Source organism: Peromyscus leucopus, chromosome 17 (genome assembly GCF_004664715.2).
Source record: "Peromyscus leucopus breed LL Stock chromosome 17, UCI_PerLeu_2.1, whole genome shotgun sequence".
NCBI classification, from domain to species: Eukaryota; Metazoa; Chordata; class Mammalia; order Rodentia; family Cricetidae; genus Peromyscus; species Peromyscus leucopus.
Genome location: NC_051077.1, coordinates 28270736 through 28290009, shown reverse-complemented (window position 1 = coordinate 28290009; position 19274 = coordinate 28270736). Strand labels below are relative to the sequence as shown.

At 37.7% G+C, this 19274-nt stretch overlaps 1 protein-coding gene across 1 annotated transcript; it reads left to right on the top strand.

Moving 5' to 3' along the window:
• Positions 1–608: 608 nt before the first annotated feature.
• Positions 609–6062, top strand: LOC114695160 (disintegrin and metalloproteinase domain-containing protein 26A-like). Its single transcript, XM_028872381.2, has 2 exons — positions 609–730; positions 3664–6062. The coding sequence occupies exon 2, from the start codon at positions 3802–3804 to the stop codon at positions 5899–5901; it is 2100 nt and encodes a 699-aa protein (XP_028728214.1). The 5' UTR covers positions 609–730; positions 3664–3801; the 3' UTR covers positions 5902–6062.
• The last annotated feature ends 13212 nt before the right edge of the window (positions 6063–19274 follow it).

Genomic DNA, 19274 nt, shown 5'->3' with positions numbered 1-19274 from the left:
GAGAAATTTTTTTCCACATTAAAAAAAATGGGTTTTATGTGTACTTTGGAAGAAAAATGGGCTTTGTTTGAAATTTTAGGCAGTCTGACAATGGAACAACTATATGAGAAGATTAATGTTGATCGAATTATGCAGTTTATTACTATGCTTATACTCATTTTACTATTTAAAGATAGTCAATTTCAGTGCCAGGATAACAGTTTTAGATAAACTTGTTAAACCTGTAAAAATGAATTATAGAGAAATTCAAATTCAGACAGAAGAAATTAACAATGAAATTGTTTCAAGATTGGATCATAAGGTTACAGAAAGAAAGCCTGCTTTCACACTGTCACCCTTAATTTATCCAGTAGCATTCAGCTGATTTTACAGTGTGTGGGGAAACCTATAAGTTAGGAAAGGAGACTTATTCAAGCTGGAGATACTGGAGCATAACATAGAACAGGAAGGAAGTGAGACTTATTAACGTGGAAGAGCAAATCCAAATAACTTTGGTGGAAGTGGTGGAGGAAACACTGGGAAGAACCTCACCAGTTGCCAGGTTCCGTTAAATGAGAGGCTCCTGTTGCTAGGCTCATGAATCTAGAACTTACTCCATAGGTGACAAATAAAGAACTTATATCCTCTTGTGCATTCTCCAACAAAAACTTTGTTCCTAAAATGGGTTCTAAAGATGTTTTGTGATCAAGATTATAACCAGAAAGGAACACAGACATCACTTCACCTGATGGTGAGTCTTTGGAAGATTCAGTAAGGGAGAGAAGCCTAAATAATTAGGAGGTCAATGCATACATCCCTCAATTCCTGGACAATTGTTCATAATTGGGGATGGAATTTCCTTTAAATATTGCTCTTTTCTATTTTATTATGGAGATCCTAGAGGTTTTAGTGTGATTCAATGCATCCTAAATTATAGAAAGCTTTGGTGGTCAGTTGGCTAGCTATTGATGATTTGAAGTTCAAGGGAGAAAAAAAACTTCTGGTAAAAGATGATATCTGAGAGCTAACATGAAATTTAGATTGTTATATTTGTACCAAATTTTGGATGAAAAAAATATATCATTTCTCTGGAATTCTGGATACTAGAATCACTTTATATAGTAATTTAATAAATGCAAGGTTCAACTTGCTCAATTATTCTCTAAGTTTCGTTTTTAACCTATCTACTACTATAGTTTTAGTCATTAATTCTGACATATTTTTCTTGGTAAAATCACAACAATGGTGTGTTTTTAATAAACAATTCTTTTCTTTACACCAGAAATACACTTTCTATAATAATTATCAAATCTAAATCAAAGTATTTTTGGATAGTGATCAACATGTCAGGGTTTTGGTATTATTATTATTATTATTATTATTATTATTATTAAGAAGAAGAAGAAGAAATTTTTTATTCACTTTACATACCAACCACAGATCCCAACCTCTTCCCTCTTCCCATCCCCCAGCCTTCCCCCTAACCCACACCCTATCCTCACCTTTCCCAAGTCAAGCTCTTCCATGAGGAGTCAACACAGCCTGCACACTCAGCTAAGGGAGGAAGTCCAAGCCCTTCCCCCTACAACAAGGCTGTGCAATGTGTCATACCCTAGGCACAGAACTCCAAAAAGCCTGCCCATGCACCAGGGATGGATCCTGATCCCCTTGCCTGAGGGTCCCCCAAACAGTTCAAGCTAAACTGCCTCCTGTATACAGAGAGCCTAGTCTAGTCCTATGGGGGCTCCACAGGTATTAGTCCACAGTTCATGGGTTTCCACTAGTGTGGGTGGTCATCTATGCATATTTTCCCATCATGATCTCAATGTCCCCTGCCCACAGAATCCCTCCTCTCTCTCATTGGATTGGATTCCTGGAGCTCAGCCTGGTGCCTGGCCATGGATCTCTGCATCTGTTTCCATCAGTCACTGGATGAAGGCTCTATGATGACATGTCAGGGTTTTAATCATGGTTTTGTAATGTTGTCCTTAAATGTCTTTTATGGATGCTTTTTCTTATGTAGGCTCTTAGCACTCTATGATCAAGCATATTATTCCTTAATTAATTTTTCAGAAGAATAATACACTAAAGATGATGGTACCAGACAAGAGATATTGCTCATTTGGTAAAGTGAATGTTCCAAGAATGTACAGACATGAGAATGAGTCCCTGAAACCTATGTAAAAAATCAGGTTGGTGGCCTATACTTGTAATATCAGCAACAAGGAGGCAGAAATATATAGGTTGCTAAAGCTTGCTGGCCAGTCATTCTTCCTTCTTTAATGAACACCATGCTCATGTCCAACTCTGTGTCAAAAGCCAAGGTGGGTAGATAAGGAATGATATCCAAGGCTAATTCTTGGCTTCTATAAACACACATATAAATACAAATACATATGTGTGCGCGCACACACATGTACATACACACACTTGCTTATATAAATACAAGCAAACAAACAAATAACCAACCAATAAAAAATAAAATACTAAACTTTAGAATTAATCACACAAACCATATGTATGTCTTCTGAGGACTCACTAGCCAGGATGAACTGTGACCTCCAAACATATATTAACATGCACACAGGGTTCTCATTCACCCTATTGTATATACTCACATGCAACAATATTTTTAAAAAAATGGAAAATAAAAATGAGAATAATTTTGGGTCTGAGAGAAGTTTCTGCCACCCACAGTAAAGACAAGGCAAGGGTAGAAAGGCACATGCAAGTGTATTCAAGGACCAGGAAAGTGTCTGAGGAAGTATACAATTATATATATATGAAATCAAAGACAATCTTATTTCTTAGCTAAGGAAATCTACAATTGCTGTTGAAGAAAAGTTGAAAATTAAAACATGTGAAACAATGTGAAAATGAAAGCAAGTTATTAAAAATTATGAGTGTATTACTAAGGGCTGGGAGTATTTAGATATACTTGTACAGGGACAATGTGTGCCTTACCACAATTAAAGAAAAAAAACACAGTGTTGAGGATATACACCTTGGAATTTTGATTTTAGCCCATTCTCTGCTCTTTCTTCTCTAAACTGACTTGATTCTGATTTATGTATGGCTATGCCTGCCCTTCTTTTCCCTATTTTTTTTAGTCTTGTGCTCTGATGTTCTGCCAGAAGACATTTCAGAGGGTCAGTGATGCACACACCCAGACAAATGGAGGACTAGGAGGGCCAGGCCTTCTCCTTTGCTCTCTAATAGACACAATGACTGTGGGCAAGACCCTGGTCCATGAGAGGATCATAGTCCTTCAGCTCTGGCTGTGGATGATGCTTTTTGTCTCACATGGTTCCCAGATGGACATGCTAAATACAGTAGCCCTCCAGAAGTTTTATAATTTAAATTACTGTCATTTAACTATGAAAGAAAATATAATATTAATTTTCAGTTTATAATATCTTTCATGGACATTGAGGGAAAGTTGAAATTAAAATATTCAGAAACAATGTGGAAAAGAGGGTAAGTTATTAAACGCTGGGAGTAAATTAGAAATCAATTTACACAGGAACAGGTATACTTTACCACAATCAAACAGAAAATCCATGAACACTGTTGACACACCTTGGAATATAAATTGATATAAGCCCAATTTTTGCTATTTTATTTTCTAACCTGACTTCATCATGATTTACATATATTTGCCCTTTGTTTAACTATTTCCTTTAGTCTTGATGCTCTGACTGATCAATTCTGCCAGAAGACACACCATTAACGACCAGTGCTGAATGCAACCAGACAAAGTGAGATCTAAGAGAGCAAAGCCCTCTGGTGTCTGTGGGTGAGGCCCTGGTCCATGAGAGAATCATGTTCCTTCAGCTCTGCCTGTGGACGTTGCTCTTACTTTCTGCATGGTCACCAACTGCACATGCTAGGTACAGTAGCCCTCCAGAAGTAGTGATACCCTTGAGGGTCACTGACCCTAGTAGACAGGATATGTCCCCAGACTGGCTCTCTTATAGCCTGCGCTTTGGAGGAGAGAGACATATTATCACCATGAAACCCACAAAATACTTCATATCCAAAAACTTCCTACTGTTCACATACAATGACAAAGGTGATCTTCTTGAAGAACAGCCTTTTGTGCAGAAAGACTGCTACTACCATGGCCATGTAGATGGAGAGCCTGAATCCATGCTCATTATTAACACCTGTTTTGGGAGTTTGCAAGGCATAATAGAGATAAATGGCACAGTTTATGAAATCATGCCCAAGAACCAAACATCCACATTTGAACATCTGGTATACAAAATAGACAGTGAGGACTCAGAATCATTTTCTATGAGATGTGGGTTAACAGAAGAAGAGATAGCACGACAAATGAAGATACAAGAAAGCAAAGACCCCACACTTATGCAAAGCCAATATGAGAATTGGTGGACCCACCATAGGTATCTTGAATATTATGTGGCAGTAGATAATCAACGATATGTTTATAAAAATAATAATGTCACAGCTTGTATACAAGACATATTGCAAGTTGTCAATGGAATAAATGGTTATTATCTTCAAATAGACATTGATGTGGTTTTAACTACACTGGAAGTTTGGACTCAAAGAAATCATGTCGATGTAACAGAATCCATAGATAAAGTCCTATCTAATTTCTGCACTTGGAAGATGAGTAACGTTGACAATCGCATTAGAAATGACATTGCACATCTTTTTGCCAGGCAAGGATATGGTGCCACTTTAGGGTTAGCTTATGTAGGTACAGTTTGCATAGCTATAGATTGTGCAGTTAACAGTTTTATGACAAATTCATTTCAAGAAATGGCATTCATTATAGCACATGAGATGGGTCATAATTTGGGTATGCCTCATGATGAGAATTACTGTACTTGTGGGTTATCAAGCTGCATAATGGCTGCATATCAATCTAATTCCCCTAGATTCAGCAACTGCAGTTATGAGAATATGTATTCAGTGATTACCAAAAGAAGTTGTTTATACAATATTCCAGATAAAGAAGTAACAATAAACCTCACCTTGTGTGGGAATAGTTTAGTTGAAGAAGGAGAGGAGTGCGACTGTGGAACCTCTGAATCATGTCAAAGTGATCCATGCTGTGGTGAAGACTGTGTTCTCAAGTCTGATGCTGAATGTGCTTTTGGACTTTGTTGCCAAAGGTGCAAGTTCATGCCAGCAGGCACAGTGTGCAGATATCAGAGCAATGAATGTGACCTTCCAGAGTGGTGTAATGGAAGTTCAGCTAGGTGTCCAGAAGATGTATACCTGGAGGATGGAACTCGTTGCAGTGGTGGTGGTAATTGCTACAAAAGGACATGTCAGAAACATGAGAAACACTGTCAAATGATTTTTGGCAATGGAGCCAAGAGTGCAGATGACACTTGCTACATCGAAATGAACAGACGAGGTGACCGTTTCGGAAACTGTGGTAACAATAGCCGTAACTACATACCATGCAATAGTGCCGATGTACTCTGTGGACGAATCCAGTGTGAAAATGTGGCAGAACTTCTCCATAAAAAAAGCCATGAAACAGTGCATTGGACTCGCTTCAATAATGTCACCTGCTGGACTGTGGACTATCATTTTGGGATAACCATAGGTGACATGGGAGCAGTGAGAGACGGCACACCTTGTGGTCCAGATCATATGTGCATTAACAGGAAGTGTGTCCATAAGTCTTTTTTGGTAAGTAACTGTTCGTCATTCGATTGCAATATGCATGGAGTCTGCAACAATAAACATCACTGCCATTGTGATTTCAGATCAGAGCCACCAAACTGTCTACTCAACGGCTTTGGGGGTAGTATAGACAGTGGACCACCTCCACGATTAAAAGGTTCCAGTTGGGGTAAATATGTGCTAGCTTTTTTAATTATTATACTGGTTTTGGTATTTACCTTAATTGCCATAAATAGGAGGATGGAATCTTCATAAAACTAAAATGACAAGCAGCACCACAACCAGAACCAGCATCCAGTGCTAAAATTTCACCGGAAAAACAAAACCTCAACCTCGAATGTTTACCAGCAAAGGATGATGCCAAAGGTAAAAAGAAAACACAAAAGAAATAATAAAAAATATTTATCCTACAAGAATTCCTTCATGTATTAGTGTGTAGACTTCTAAACATAGGAATATCACTGTCACTCTGTGTGTGTGTGTGTGTGTGTGTGTGTGTGTGTGTGTGTGTCTGTGTGTGTTCTCTGTGTGTGTGAAATCCCAGGCCAGAAGTTCTAGAGACTTCCCTTGTTGGAATATCAAAAGCATTCACCACCAAATAAAAGGAGGCCCTACCAAATAGGTACTTTTCTTTAGTTTCAGCAATTTTTGCCTTGTTTTTTGATGGAATTTGTGTCTGTCTTCCATAAGCATAGGTTCAACCCATTGGCCGTTGTATGTGTTTTTGTATTTGGTTTTTCTCAGCTCTAAAGCCTTTCCCCTTCTCATTCTTCTTTGTCACATTGAGAGAAGGAGCCTCCAAATACTGGTTCCTCGTGGCAAATCCTGTCCACAAAAATCTACTCCTAAGAAAGCCAGAGTGAGACTGCAAACCTGAAAGAATGATTGGGGCTTCCTGTGATGGTTGCCATAGTCTCTGGTCTCATGTGCTTGCTGTCAAGTAGCTCTCACTCTGCTGGTGATTTTAACACATTTTTCAAAACTTCCCAACACGATGGTGCTAGTGAAGATGGCTGTTGCTGTAATGAACATCATGACCAAATCAACTAAGAAAGGAAAAGCATTTATTTGGCTTTACAATTCCTTACCACTCTCCATCATTTAAGGAAGTCAGGACAGGAACTTAGACAGGACAGGAACCTGGAGGCAGGGGCTGATGCAGAGGCCACTGATGGGCTGCCACTTACTTGCTTGCTCCTCCTGGCTTGCTCAGCCTGTTTTCTTATATAATCAAGGACCAACAATCCAGGGGTGGAATCATCCACAGTGGGCACCCTCCCTCCCTAAGCCATCAATCACTAAATGAGAAAATGTTATACAGATTGCCTACAGCCCAATCTTACAGGGGCATTTTCTCCATGAAGGTTTCCTCCCTCAAGGATACACTGCTTGGTAATCTTCCTGGTGACTCTGTCCCATTCTGTGACTGTTTTCTGCTGACTGTGTGCATGTTTCCCACTGCAAATAGTACATGAAACAGTGCTGCTTAATAAACTTGCAAGCGTGAGTCATCAGCTTATGTAGTCCTTGTGGCCCCAGCTTTCTGTCCTGTTCACTTTCTTATCCCTGGTGCTCCCCACTGAAAGCTCTCAGTGCGCAACCTTTACTCCTGCCAATTCCAGTCACTGAAGTTTTCTAAATAAACCACTTGGGGGATGCAAAGCAAACAATTACAAATTCAAAGATGCCAAATCACTCAGTGTATCATATCTGACTTATGATAAGGCTCTGTTCTGACCGACCAGAATTCTACAGACTTTTACTAACTAAAGGTACATCACCACCTCACATTCTAGTTTCCTTAGCTTTCAGGGAGTTCTTTTCAAGTGTAAGTCAGGTCATCCTGGTTGCCGTTAAGAAAGCAGGCTTAGTAAGCTACTAAGAACAAATCAGGGCTGGAGAGATGGCTCAGAGGTTAAGAGCACTGGCTGCTCTTCCAGAGGTCCTGAGTTCAATTCCCAGTGCTCACAACCATCTGTAATGAGATCTGGTGCCCTCTTCTGGCTTGCAGGTATACATGCAGACAGAACACTGTATAGTAAAATAATAAAAAAAAATAAATATAATAAAATAAATGTTAAGAAAAAATTAAAAAATAAAAAAAAAAGAACAAATCATTGCCTGGATGCCTCCCAAACTGTTCAAGTTAATCAACTGTCTCACTTATCCAGAGGGCCTGATCCAGTTGGGGGCTCCTCAGCTATTGATTCATAGTTCATGTGTTTCTGCTAGTTTGTCTATTTGTCCCTGTGCTTTTCCAATCATGTTCTCAACAATTCTCGATCATACAATCCCTCCTCTTTCTTTCCTATTGGACTCCTGGGGACTGGAACCTGTCCTTAGTGCATTAGCTGGCTTTTTGGAACCTGGGACCTATGCAGGGACACTTTATTCAGCCTGGGTGAAGGGAGGAGGGGACTAGACCTGCCTGGACTGAAACTACCAGGCTGAGCTGAATCCCTAGGGAGTCCTTGCCCTGGAGGAGATGGGAATGAGGGGGTGGGCTGGGGGGGGCGGGAGGAGGGAGGACAGGGGAATCTGTGGCTGATATGTAAAATTAAATTAAATTAAAATTTTTTAAAAAAGAAGATAAAATTTAAAGAAAAATAAAAAAGAACAAATCAACAAGAGTGTTCCATCCAAGCCTCTTCATCAGGTCCTGCCTCCAAGTCCCTGCCTTGAGCTCCTGTCAGACTTCCCTTGGATTGAGGACCTCAAGCTACAAGATGAAATAAACCCTTTCCTCCTCAAGTTAATTTTTGACATGATGTTTTTTCATAAGAAAGTGGGTCGCTCATTGCAATGCCTGGTGTAATTTATGTTGACAGTAGTCCACTCTTAGTTAAAAGACAGTGACGTATAACTCAAACAAAGCTTGTTGACTCACTTGGGGTTTTGTTATTTTTTTTTTAACTTGCTTTCATATGAGAAAAAAATTAACATGCAAAAATGATGACAGATTTCAAACATCACCTGAAAAACAATTGCTCATTATCCAAATTTCAGTTGAGATAGCAGAGCCCACTGTTCAAATTTGACCTGAAAAGAAAGAATTCAATGTTGAAACTTCACCTAATTTAAAAAAAAAAAAGTAGCTCAATGTTAAAGTTGTATCTAGACTGCAAAATGTGCAAATTTCATAGAATAATTCCAGTCCATTTGGAACTACCCCATGTGTTAATCTGTAATGTCCTGCCTATAGAAATGCTCCTGCAAGTGTCATAAACCTCCACAGGAAGTTCTAGAGAGTTGCATTATTTGGGGATCCTAAAGTTTCAAGACTATGTAAAAGAAAGTCCTAGCATATTCGTACTTTGCTATTCTAAGGCAATTTAGTTTATTTTTAATTGGTGTCTGTGGTCCATAAACACAGGCATGACTAGTGGGTCCTTTGTGTACATTTTCACTGGGCATGTAAATTTCAAAACATGTTCACCATGCCACTTTGGTTTATTATTTATAGAGAGGGATCCCACAAATCCCATTTGGTTTAACCAGACCCCACTAGTAGATCCTGCATATAGAGGAACCTGATTTGGACTGGAAAAGGCATGCAACTGTTTCTTAAAGAAGTAATCTTGAATGTTGTCTTGTGACAACGATCACTCATGTGGCATCTGTAGGTTTCAGTCTGGGATTAATTAGTACACAGAATGAGCTGTTCTCTAAGCATCTGCACTGAAAGGCCCAGAGATACATCACTGCTCTGAAACAACCTACCTGAGACTTGGTTGCAGGGATTTTAGTCCTCCAGAAAATTCCAGAGGATTAAACAAGAGTGTAGCTTTCCCCTTGCTAAAGGACTTCTAGGTTTGTTTGTTTGTTTGTTTGTTTGTTTGTTTGTTTTGGAGCTGAGGACTGAACCCAGGACCTTGCGCTTGCTAGGCAAGCACTCTACCACTGAGCTAAATCCCCAACCTGACTTCTAGGTTCTTATGTTATAGATCTATAAGATCCAGAGCCATGATTGATTATTCCATTATTCTTCCATTTGATCTGCCTTCCCAGTGGACAGAACTACTCAACTTAGTTAGGCACTCTTGGTTATCTCAGGGATGTATTTTTTTTTTTCATTCTGGGAGTGAACTGAGTGATTCAGTGCTTCCTTTCTCCCAGTTGGTAACTATGATAGTGTCAGAATTTGATCAAGGACTTTTAAAATCATGTAGACATGATTTGAACTTAAGTAGAATTTCATTAAAATCTGTCAACAGAAAAATAATAGACCTTCCAACTCAGGCCTTTATCAACTTCACTTATAAAATGAATTCATGTGGCTGGCAGGATCCCTGAGCTACTATAGGCCGTTGTGACACAAGCCTGCTGAACAGAATTTAATCTCTAGAATCTACATGACAGAAAGAGAGAACTGACCCTCACACATGTCTTTGACCTCCCCATGGTTACCCTGGGTGAGCCGCATGCATGGTTCTATACAAGGACAAATAATAAAAAAACAAACATACAGACACATAATTAATACATATATGCTTGCATATATACAACATATACATACATATATACATACCTACATAAAATGATATCATGAATATTTTAGAATTTTATGCTTTATAGAGTGAATATTATCAAACAGGTTTTCATTGAAAATAAAACAGAAAACCACAATTTAACTTGAAAAATCACATTTTAAAGCCTACTGAGAGCCAATGGTCAAAGTAATTGTGAAAAAAATTTCCAATACAGAAAACCATTTTCAAATGAGATGAACTGCCTTCCTCTGCAGCACTAACCAAGGCTACATCTGAGCCAAGGATGGGGGTTCACTCAGTAAAAGAGGATGACTTCTGCTTAGAAGAGAAACCTTCCAACTCTCTAAGACCTAAATAGGACTATCTTTGTAGGTTATGTATGTGAAACCTTAATTCCTTATTGTATCCCATGTTATATTATGTTTTATACTATTATTGACATGTGTTTGCACACATTAACCATATCTAGTGTATGTCTTTTTTAAAAATTATTGGTATTATTATGCTTAATTATTTATGTATCTGTATGTATGTATGTATGTACACATGAGAACTGGTACCTGGAGAGACCAGAAGTGTCAAATCTTCTGTAGTTGGAGTTACAAACAATTGTGATCTGCCTGATGTGGGTGCTGGGATTTGAACCAAGGTCCTCTGAAAGAGCAAAATGTGCTCTTAACCTCTAAGCCATCTCTATAGCCTACTGGATCAAATGTGAATCTTTACACTTAAATATATTGAAAAGTGATCAAATCAAGATAAATGGCATCTAGATCACCTCAAATACGTATGATTTATTTGTAATGAAAACATTTAAAATTCCATTCTTCTAGCTCTGAAATATACAATCAATGCCGTTACTGGTTGTCACTGTAGAGTACAGTAGAGAACAAGAACATTCCATCTTTTCTAAACATTATATTGTCATGGATAAATAAAGTTTCTCATCTTCCCCTCTTCTGTATTCTCTCCAATCTTTGGTAAAAATGTTTTATTTCCCAATTTCTTTGAGAAATACTGGTTCATATTCTGTATATGGATGAGGTCATGCCATATTCATTTCTACTCAGCTGATTTCATCCTTTGGTGCTCATCCATGAATGGGAATGTGAAAATATAATTGATCATCACTGATCATATACATATATCATATAAGTAACACGTTCTCTTTATATATTCATTCATTGATGACAAAAGGTTAAATCCATATCTTGATAAAAGAACCATGAGATTGTAAATATGTCTTCCACACTTATATCTCATTTACTTTAGGTAAATAATCATGCTGGCACTGCTATAGTTCTACTAAAAAGGATTAAATGATTTTTTTTTCTTGCTTGCTTATTTTGTTATAATTGCAGTGCAAAGGACCAAATCTAAGACCATGGAAGAGTAACACAAATGTTTCAATATTCAACTAAAGACATCACTCCTATAATATAATGTTTTAAAGAAATTCTACAGAATTTTCAAAATGTCTCAATTTACATTCCCACTATTATCATTAATTCTTCGAGAATTTCATACAATATATTTTATCATTTTCATTCTCCCCCTACCTCAACCTCCTCTCAGAATCTCCTACCTCATTACCCTCCAAACTTCTTGTCCTCTTTTAAAATAAAAATACAAGAAAACAAAAACAAAAAGAATATTTCTTCTTCTCAGCACCTAATGGAACTTTCTCAAAAATTGATCACATACTCAGACAGAAAGCAATCTCAACAGATATAAGAAAACTGAAATATCACCCTGCATCCAATCAGATCACCTCAGATTAAATCTGGATATCAACAACAAAAATAACAGAAAGCCTACAAATTCATGGAAATTGAACAACTCACTGAACAAAAAAATTGGGTCAAGACAGAAACTTAAGAATAAAGAGTTTCTAAAATCGAATGAAAATGAATATACAACACACCAAAACTTATGGTACACAATGAAGTTGGCAAGTTCTAAGAGGCAAGTTCATAGGACTAAAAACATATTATTTTAATGCCTGCATTAAAAAGAGATATCGTTCTGGTAACATAACAGCACACCTGAACGCTCTAAAATAAAAAGAAGAAATAGTGCACAAAAAAGAGTAACCAGAAAAAGTAATCAAGCCCATGGCTGAAATCAGTAAAACAGAAACAAATAAAATATAAAAGGGATCAATGAGATGAAGAGCTGGTTCTCTGAGAAAATCATTACTAACAACAGACACTGGGAAAATCCAGAGAAGAGTAAGAACATATTTCAAAAACCTATACTACACCAAATTGGAAAATCTAAAAGGAATTAATAATTTTCTCAATATATAGCATTTAGAAAGTTAAATCAAGATCAGATAAGCACATATGAACAGACTCATAACCCCTAGAGAAACAGAAGTAATAATTAAACATCTGCCACACACAAAATCCCAGGGCTAGATGGCTTTAGTGCAGAATTTTACCATTTAAAGAAGAGTTAATGCCAATGCTCCTCAAATTATTCCACAAAATAGAAACAAAAGGAACAATGCCCAAGTCACTTTATGATGCCATATTTTCCCTGATACCCAACCCACAAAAAAGATCCAAAAAAGAAAGAGAATCACAGACCAATTTCTCTTATGAACACAAATGAAAATTCTTCAATAAAACACTTGCAAACTGAATTCAAGAACACATCAAAAATATCCACCATGATCAAGTATGCTCCATCACAGAGAGGCAGGGATGGTTCAAAATAAATAAATCAATATATGCAATCCAATATATATATATATATATATATATATATATATATATATACCAAAACATAAAAACCAGAACACCATCTTATTAGATGCTGTAAAGGCCTTGACAAAATACCACACTTGCTGATGATAGAAGTCCTGGAGAGATTAATTAGGGATACAAGGGACATAATTCACCATAATACAGGCAATTGACATCAAGCTCATAACCAATGTCAACCTAAATAGAGAAAAGCTTAATCCAATTCCACTAAAATCAAGAACAAGACAATATCATCCACTCCACTTTTTCCATACCTATTCAATATAGTACTTGAAGTCTTAGCAAAATCAGTTAAGACCACTGAAGATCAGGGGGATACCAATTAGAAGTAAAAAAGTCAAGTCTCGTATTTGCAGATAATATGATAGTACATATATGTGACCCTAAAAATTCCACTGGGAAACTCATACAGCTGATAAATGCTTTTAGCAAAGTAGCTGGATACAAAATTAACTAAAAAAATCAGTAACCCTCCTATACACAAATGACAAACAGTCTGAGAAAAATGTCAGGAAAACAATACCTTTCACAATAGCCTCAAATAATATAAAATACCTTGGAACTGCTTTAATGAAGTAACTGACTCGTATGATTAAAATCTTAAGCCGGGTGGTGGTGGTGGTGGTGGCGGCGGCGGCGGCGGCGGCGGCGGCGCACGCCTTTAGTCCCAGCACTCTGGGAGGCAGAGGCAGGTGGATCTCTGTGAGTTCAAGGCCAGCCTGGACTACAGAGTGAGTTCAAGGAAAGGCTCAAAGCTACATGGAGAAACCCTGTCTTGAAAAACCAAAAAAAAAAAAAAAACCTTAAAGACATTGAAGAAGATATTAGAAGACAGAAAGATCTCCCATGTTCATGGATCTATAGGATCAATACAGTAATAATGGCTAGCCTGTCAAAAGCAATCTACAGATTTGATGCAATCCTCATCAAAATTCCAAGACATTCTTCATAGATATTAAGAGTGCAATTTTCAGGTTTGTGCAGAAAAACAAAATACCACAATCACTGAAACAATCCTGAATAATAAAAGACGGCTGGGGGTATCATCCTTCCCAATTTCAAGTTGTACTATAGAGCTACACTAATAAAAGGTATGGTAGTGGCATAAAAAAAAACCAGACATGTTCATCAAAGGAACAAAGGAATCAAATTGAAGACACAATCATAAATCCACACACCTATGAAGACCTAAGGTTTTGTTTTTTTTTTTTTTTTTCTTTTTCTTTTTTCCGAGACAGGGTTTCTCTGTGTAGCTTTGCGCCTTTCCTGGAGCTCACTTGGTAGTCCAGGCTGGCCTCAAACTCACAGAGATCTGCCTGGCTCTGCCTCCCGAGTGCTGGGATTAAAGGCGTGTGCCACCACTACCCGGCTGAAAAACCTAAGTTTTTATAAAGAAGCCAGAAATACACACTGGAGAAAAAGGCAGCATCTTCAACAAATGGTGCTGGTCAAGCTGGATGGCTACGTGTGGACAAATTCAAATAGATCCATACTTATTAACCTCCACAAAATACAACTCCAAATGGATCCAAGACTTCCACATAAAACCAAAAACACTGAACCTGATAGAGAAGAAAGTGGGAGCTAGCCTTGAGCTCACTGGCACAGGAAAAGACTTTCTCAACAAAACACCATTAGCTCAGGTCCTAAGATCCACAATTACTAAATGGGACCTCATGAAACTGAAGTTTCTGCATGGCAAAGGACACCGTTATTTGGACAATGCAACAACATACACAACAAGAAAAGACTTTTACCAACTACACACCCAACAGAAGGCTAATATCCAACATATAAAAAGAACTCAAAAAACCAAAAGTCAGGAAAACAAGTCTTTCTAATAAAAACAGGTAACAGACTAAACAGAGAAATCTCAAAAGAGGAAACTCAGTGGCTGAGAAACGAAGAAATGTTCCACATCCTTAGTCATCAGGGAAACACAATTCAAACCTGCTTTGAGATTTCCTCTTACATTCATTAGAATGGCAGAAATCAACAAATAAATTGACAGCTGGCAAGGATATGGACCAATGGGATCACAATTCCATTGCTGGTCGGACTGCAAACTTGTAAAGACACTATGGAAATCACTGTAGTGGTTCCTCCGAAAATTGGGAATCAATCTACTTCAAGATCCAGTTATACCACTCTTGGGCATATACCCCAAATTTGCTCCATCCTACCACAAGGACACTTGTTCATCTATGTTCAGTGATGCTCTATTCATAAAAGCCATTAACTGAAAACAACCTAGATATCCCTCAATGGAAGAATGGATGAAGAAAATGTGGTACATTTATACAATGGACCATTACTCAGCTGTTAGGAAAAAATGGCATCATGAAATTTTCAGGTAAGTGAATGAAACTAGAAAAAAAAAATCATTTTGAGTGAGGCAATCCAGACTCAGAAAGACAAATATATTCACTGTCTTCTAAGCAACCATTGGAGAAGTATCTTCCTGTGGTAGATGGGAACAAATACAGAGACCCACAGCTGGATATTATTCAGGGAGGTAGAGACCTTGGAACACTCAGTCCTGCATGGGATGTTTTTCTCAAATTCCTCCCTGTAGGGCTCAGGAAACCCTGCAGAAGAGGAGGCAGAAAGTGTAAAAGCCAGAGGACATGTAGGACACCAAGAAAGCAATGCCTTCTAAATGAACATGATCAAAGAACATATGAACTCACAGAAACTGAAAGAAAAATGTAAAAGCCCTGTATCAGTCTACACCAGGTCCTCACCTTATAATATTGTGGCTTCCAGTTTAGGGCTTTTATGTGATTTGTGAGTGTGCAAAAAAGTGGGTCTCTGATTCTTGAGCCTTTTCCTGGGCTCTTGTCTGTTTTTTGGCTTATTTTGTACAATTTCAATTTGTTTTTTTTTTCCATTGGATTTTGTTTTACATTATACTATTTTATTTTATCTTATCATGATCCCTTAGACACCTATTTGTTTTCTAATGAGAGACAGATAGGGAGTATATCCACATGGGAGGAGAGGTGGAGATAAACCAGAAGAAATAGAGGGAGGGGGAACAATATTCAAGATACATTATGTGAGAAAAGTCTATTTGCAATAAAAGAGGGGGAAAGTTCGTTCTTCCAGCTTCAAGAGATTGAATTAAGAAAGATCCCTCATACATGTATATAGCCACTTGAGTTTTAGTTAATTACAGATATGATCAATTTGACAACCCAGAGTGGCTATAGGAGTGTGTATGTGTGATATTTTCATGGCAATGATAAAGGTACTCATGTCTAACGAAGCATGTGTGGAGGTCAGAGTACAATTTGCAAAACTTGATTTAATCCTCCCACCTAGGTATGAAATTCAGGTTATCGGATTAACAGGGATGGCAGCAAGCACTTTTACCAATTCAGCCATCTCCCCACCCCTTAATGACTGAATGAGTTCAATTATCTGTGCTACCTATCCAAGGCTATATACCTGAAGTTCTCAAGGTGTGGTTCACTACACCTTTGGCAAAATTCTCTCTCTAAAATTATCTATATTACAATTCATAACAGTAGCAAAATTATACTTATGAAATAGCAATAAAAATAATTTTATGCTTGGGGGTCACCACAACATGTTTAGCTCTGTAGCCCATTTTTTAATTGGATTGTTCGTTATTTTGATATCTAGTTTCTTAAATTATTTATAAATTTTGGAACTTAGCCCTCTGTCAGATGTGGGTTGTTGAAGGTCTTTTCTCATTCTGTAGGCTGTCGTTTTGTCTTATTGACCTTGTCCTTTGCCCTACAAAAGCTTCTCAGTTTCAAGAGGTTCCATTTATTAATTGTTGCTCTCAGTGTTTGTGCTACTGCTGTTATATTTAGGAAGTATTCTCCTGTGTCAATGCATTCAAGACTACTTCCTACTTTCTCTTCTATCAAGTTCAGTGTAACTGAATTTATGTTGAGGTCTTTGATCCACTTGGACTTAAGTTTTGTGCATGTAAAGCATCTTCTTAACATTAGACTTTATTAGAATCTCAATCACCTCTTAGCTCCTAGACTGACATCACCAATCTCTTGTGTCCTATATTTCTCATTTGTGTAGATATTTGGAAGTTCTTTTCAAAGATTAGTGAAATCCATATGTATATATTTCTAATTTATTTTATCATAACCATGGAAGCACAATTAACACAGTTCTTATTTAAATGTTTGGTAGACATCTTCTGTAAATCCACCTTGACTTCAGTTTTTTTTTTCTCTTTCTTAAAGTGTTTTGTTCTTGTTAGTATAAAGGAATTTAACACATGTATATAGCATTACTTAATGAATCTTTCTGGTACTTCTCTCTCACAATATCATGTACTGTTTTGTAAAACCACTGAGTCATTTTTTAGTGCTCTCAGCATATGTGTGGGTGTACCACAATCCACTGGAGCATACGCAATCCAACAGGGGCCTAATCTCTGAAGAAAATTATTTTCCCTTGCTTCATTAATCACGTGTCAATAGCTAATCAGTGATGGGTAGAATTTCATGTGTCCTACCGTTTGTGCAGTAATTGCATCTTGCTTGATGTTATTTGAGTCTTCACATACAGTCGCAGTCACATGCAACAGCCATTTCTCTCCATAAAGCAGTGTTTTGTAGCAGACCTCTCCAAATGCTGGCTTTTTTAATCTATGTTACACTCTTCCCATGAAGCTCCAGGATTATTGCAGAAAAGCTGACAGAACAATTGCAAGAGGAAGAGGCAGTGGAAGACTGTAAGGAAATGGTGATTTCCAACCAAGACCAGGAAGAAGAACCAATGAATTCATTTGACAGCATACACAAGACCTGTACAAGCTCATGCCAGTAAATTAAAAAAGATGGGGAAGATGGCATAAAATACTCCCACTTAGGACCCACTGACAATTCAAACCTGCTTGGAGATGGAGAATTGGTTTTCTTTAAGGGTGTGACCACTGCTAAGTAGACCATGCTGCAGAGCAGGCCCCACACCCAAGAGTATTTGAGCAACACATCTTGAACTCAATGGATATTTTTCAAAAGCAACACATGATATTGGGTTGATAGGTAGGTGCTGGGGAGAATTTGGGAAGAGACAGATGGAGGTGAATATTATGACAACATGTTGTGTGACACTATCAAAACATGAAGAAAAATATGATTTAGAAAAAGAAACAAAACTCCTTCGAAAGCAGGAACAAAAAGTAAAGTGGAGTTTGATAATATACCTGTTTAGAAAAGTAATAGCGCAAGATTTTGCCCAGTACTATGTGATCTATTCAGCCACAGGGTTCTCACACAAGTAACACTAACATGAATGAATTCTGATCTTCTACAGTGATCCTTAAATCCAAACCAAAGTTGCTGGTTACTCCCATAACATTACACAACTATCGTACTAGTAGGCTTATTTTGCCAAGCTACTTGTGATTATAGCTTGCAGGGTTCACAACTAGGTAAGATTTTTTTTTTTTTGGCTTAATTTTCTCCCACAGTGGCCTATATAGCAGCTTCTAACTCTATGAAAGTTAGCCTATGGGGGTTAAGCTTCAAGACAGACACCAGCTGAATTTCTTCTGCAAAATTCCTCCATTTAAGTATATGGCATAACATCGAGAGCTCAGAAGCAACCATTATAAAAGGGAATAAATAGACTTTACTGTATGAGAGTTCTGTGTGAACCCCTCACCTTAAGTTCAAAAATGGCCGTGGGGTTTTTGTTTGATAGCTTATGGTAAGTCAGAATGACATTAATCCCAATATATGGTAACTCCATTTAAATAATTTTTGTGTAGTTATGCTAGTCTTATCCACATAATGAAACTCAAGGACAGAAACAAAATCATCATCTCAGCAAATACAGAGAAGTCTTACCTACTCTATCTGGAAAGTTCATGTACCAGGAGATTAGCATGTAGTAGACTCCATCTGGCCTTGTTTAGGCCAGACTAAACTGATCCAGAATTTTCTATGCAGTTCCACAGAGTGAAAAATAAGACTCTCACCTGTAGTAAAGCATTATCCTCTCCTGAACTTTTGAAAATGACTTTACTCGATGAAGAAAGGTCACTTAAAAAGAAAGAAAGGGAGGCAGAGGCAGGCGGATCTCTGTGAGTTCGAGGCCAGCCTGGGCTACCAAGTGAGTTCCAGGAAAGGCGCAAAGCTACATAGAGAAACCCTGTCTCGAAAAACCAAAAAAAAAAAAAAAGAAGAAAGAAAGAAAGATGGATAGAAATAGAGAAGAAAGAGAAAGATAGAGAGAAATAGAGAGAGAAGAAAGAGAAAGACACAGAGAGAGAGAGAGAGAGAGAGAGAGAGAGATTTCACAGTGTTGCATTCAAATAGGTTATGCTAAATATGTAGAGGCAAGATGATCACTAACTGAAAGTCAGCAG

What these genes read in the sequence shown, in the direction of transcription:
- LOC114695160 (XM_028872381.2), top strand. Translation starts at nt 3,802, where the DNA reads ATGTTCCTTCAGCTCTGCCTGTGGACGTTGCTCTTACTTTCTGCATGG.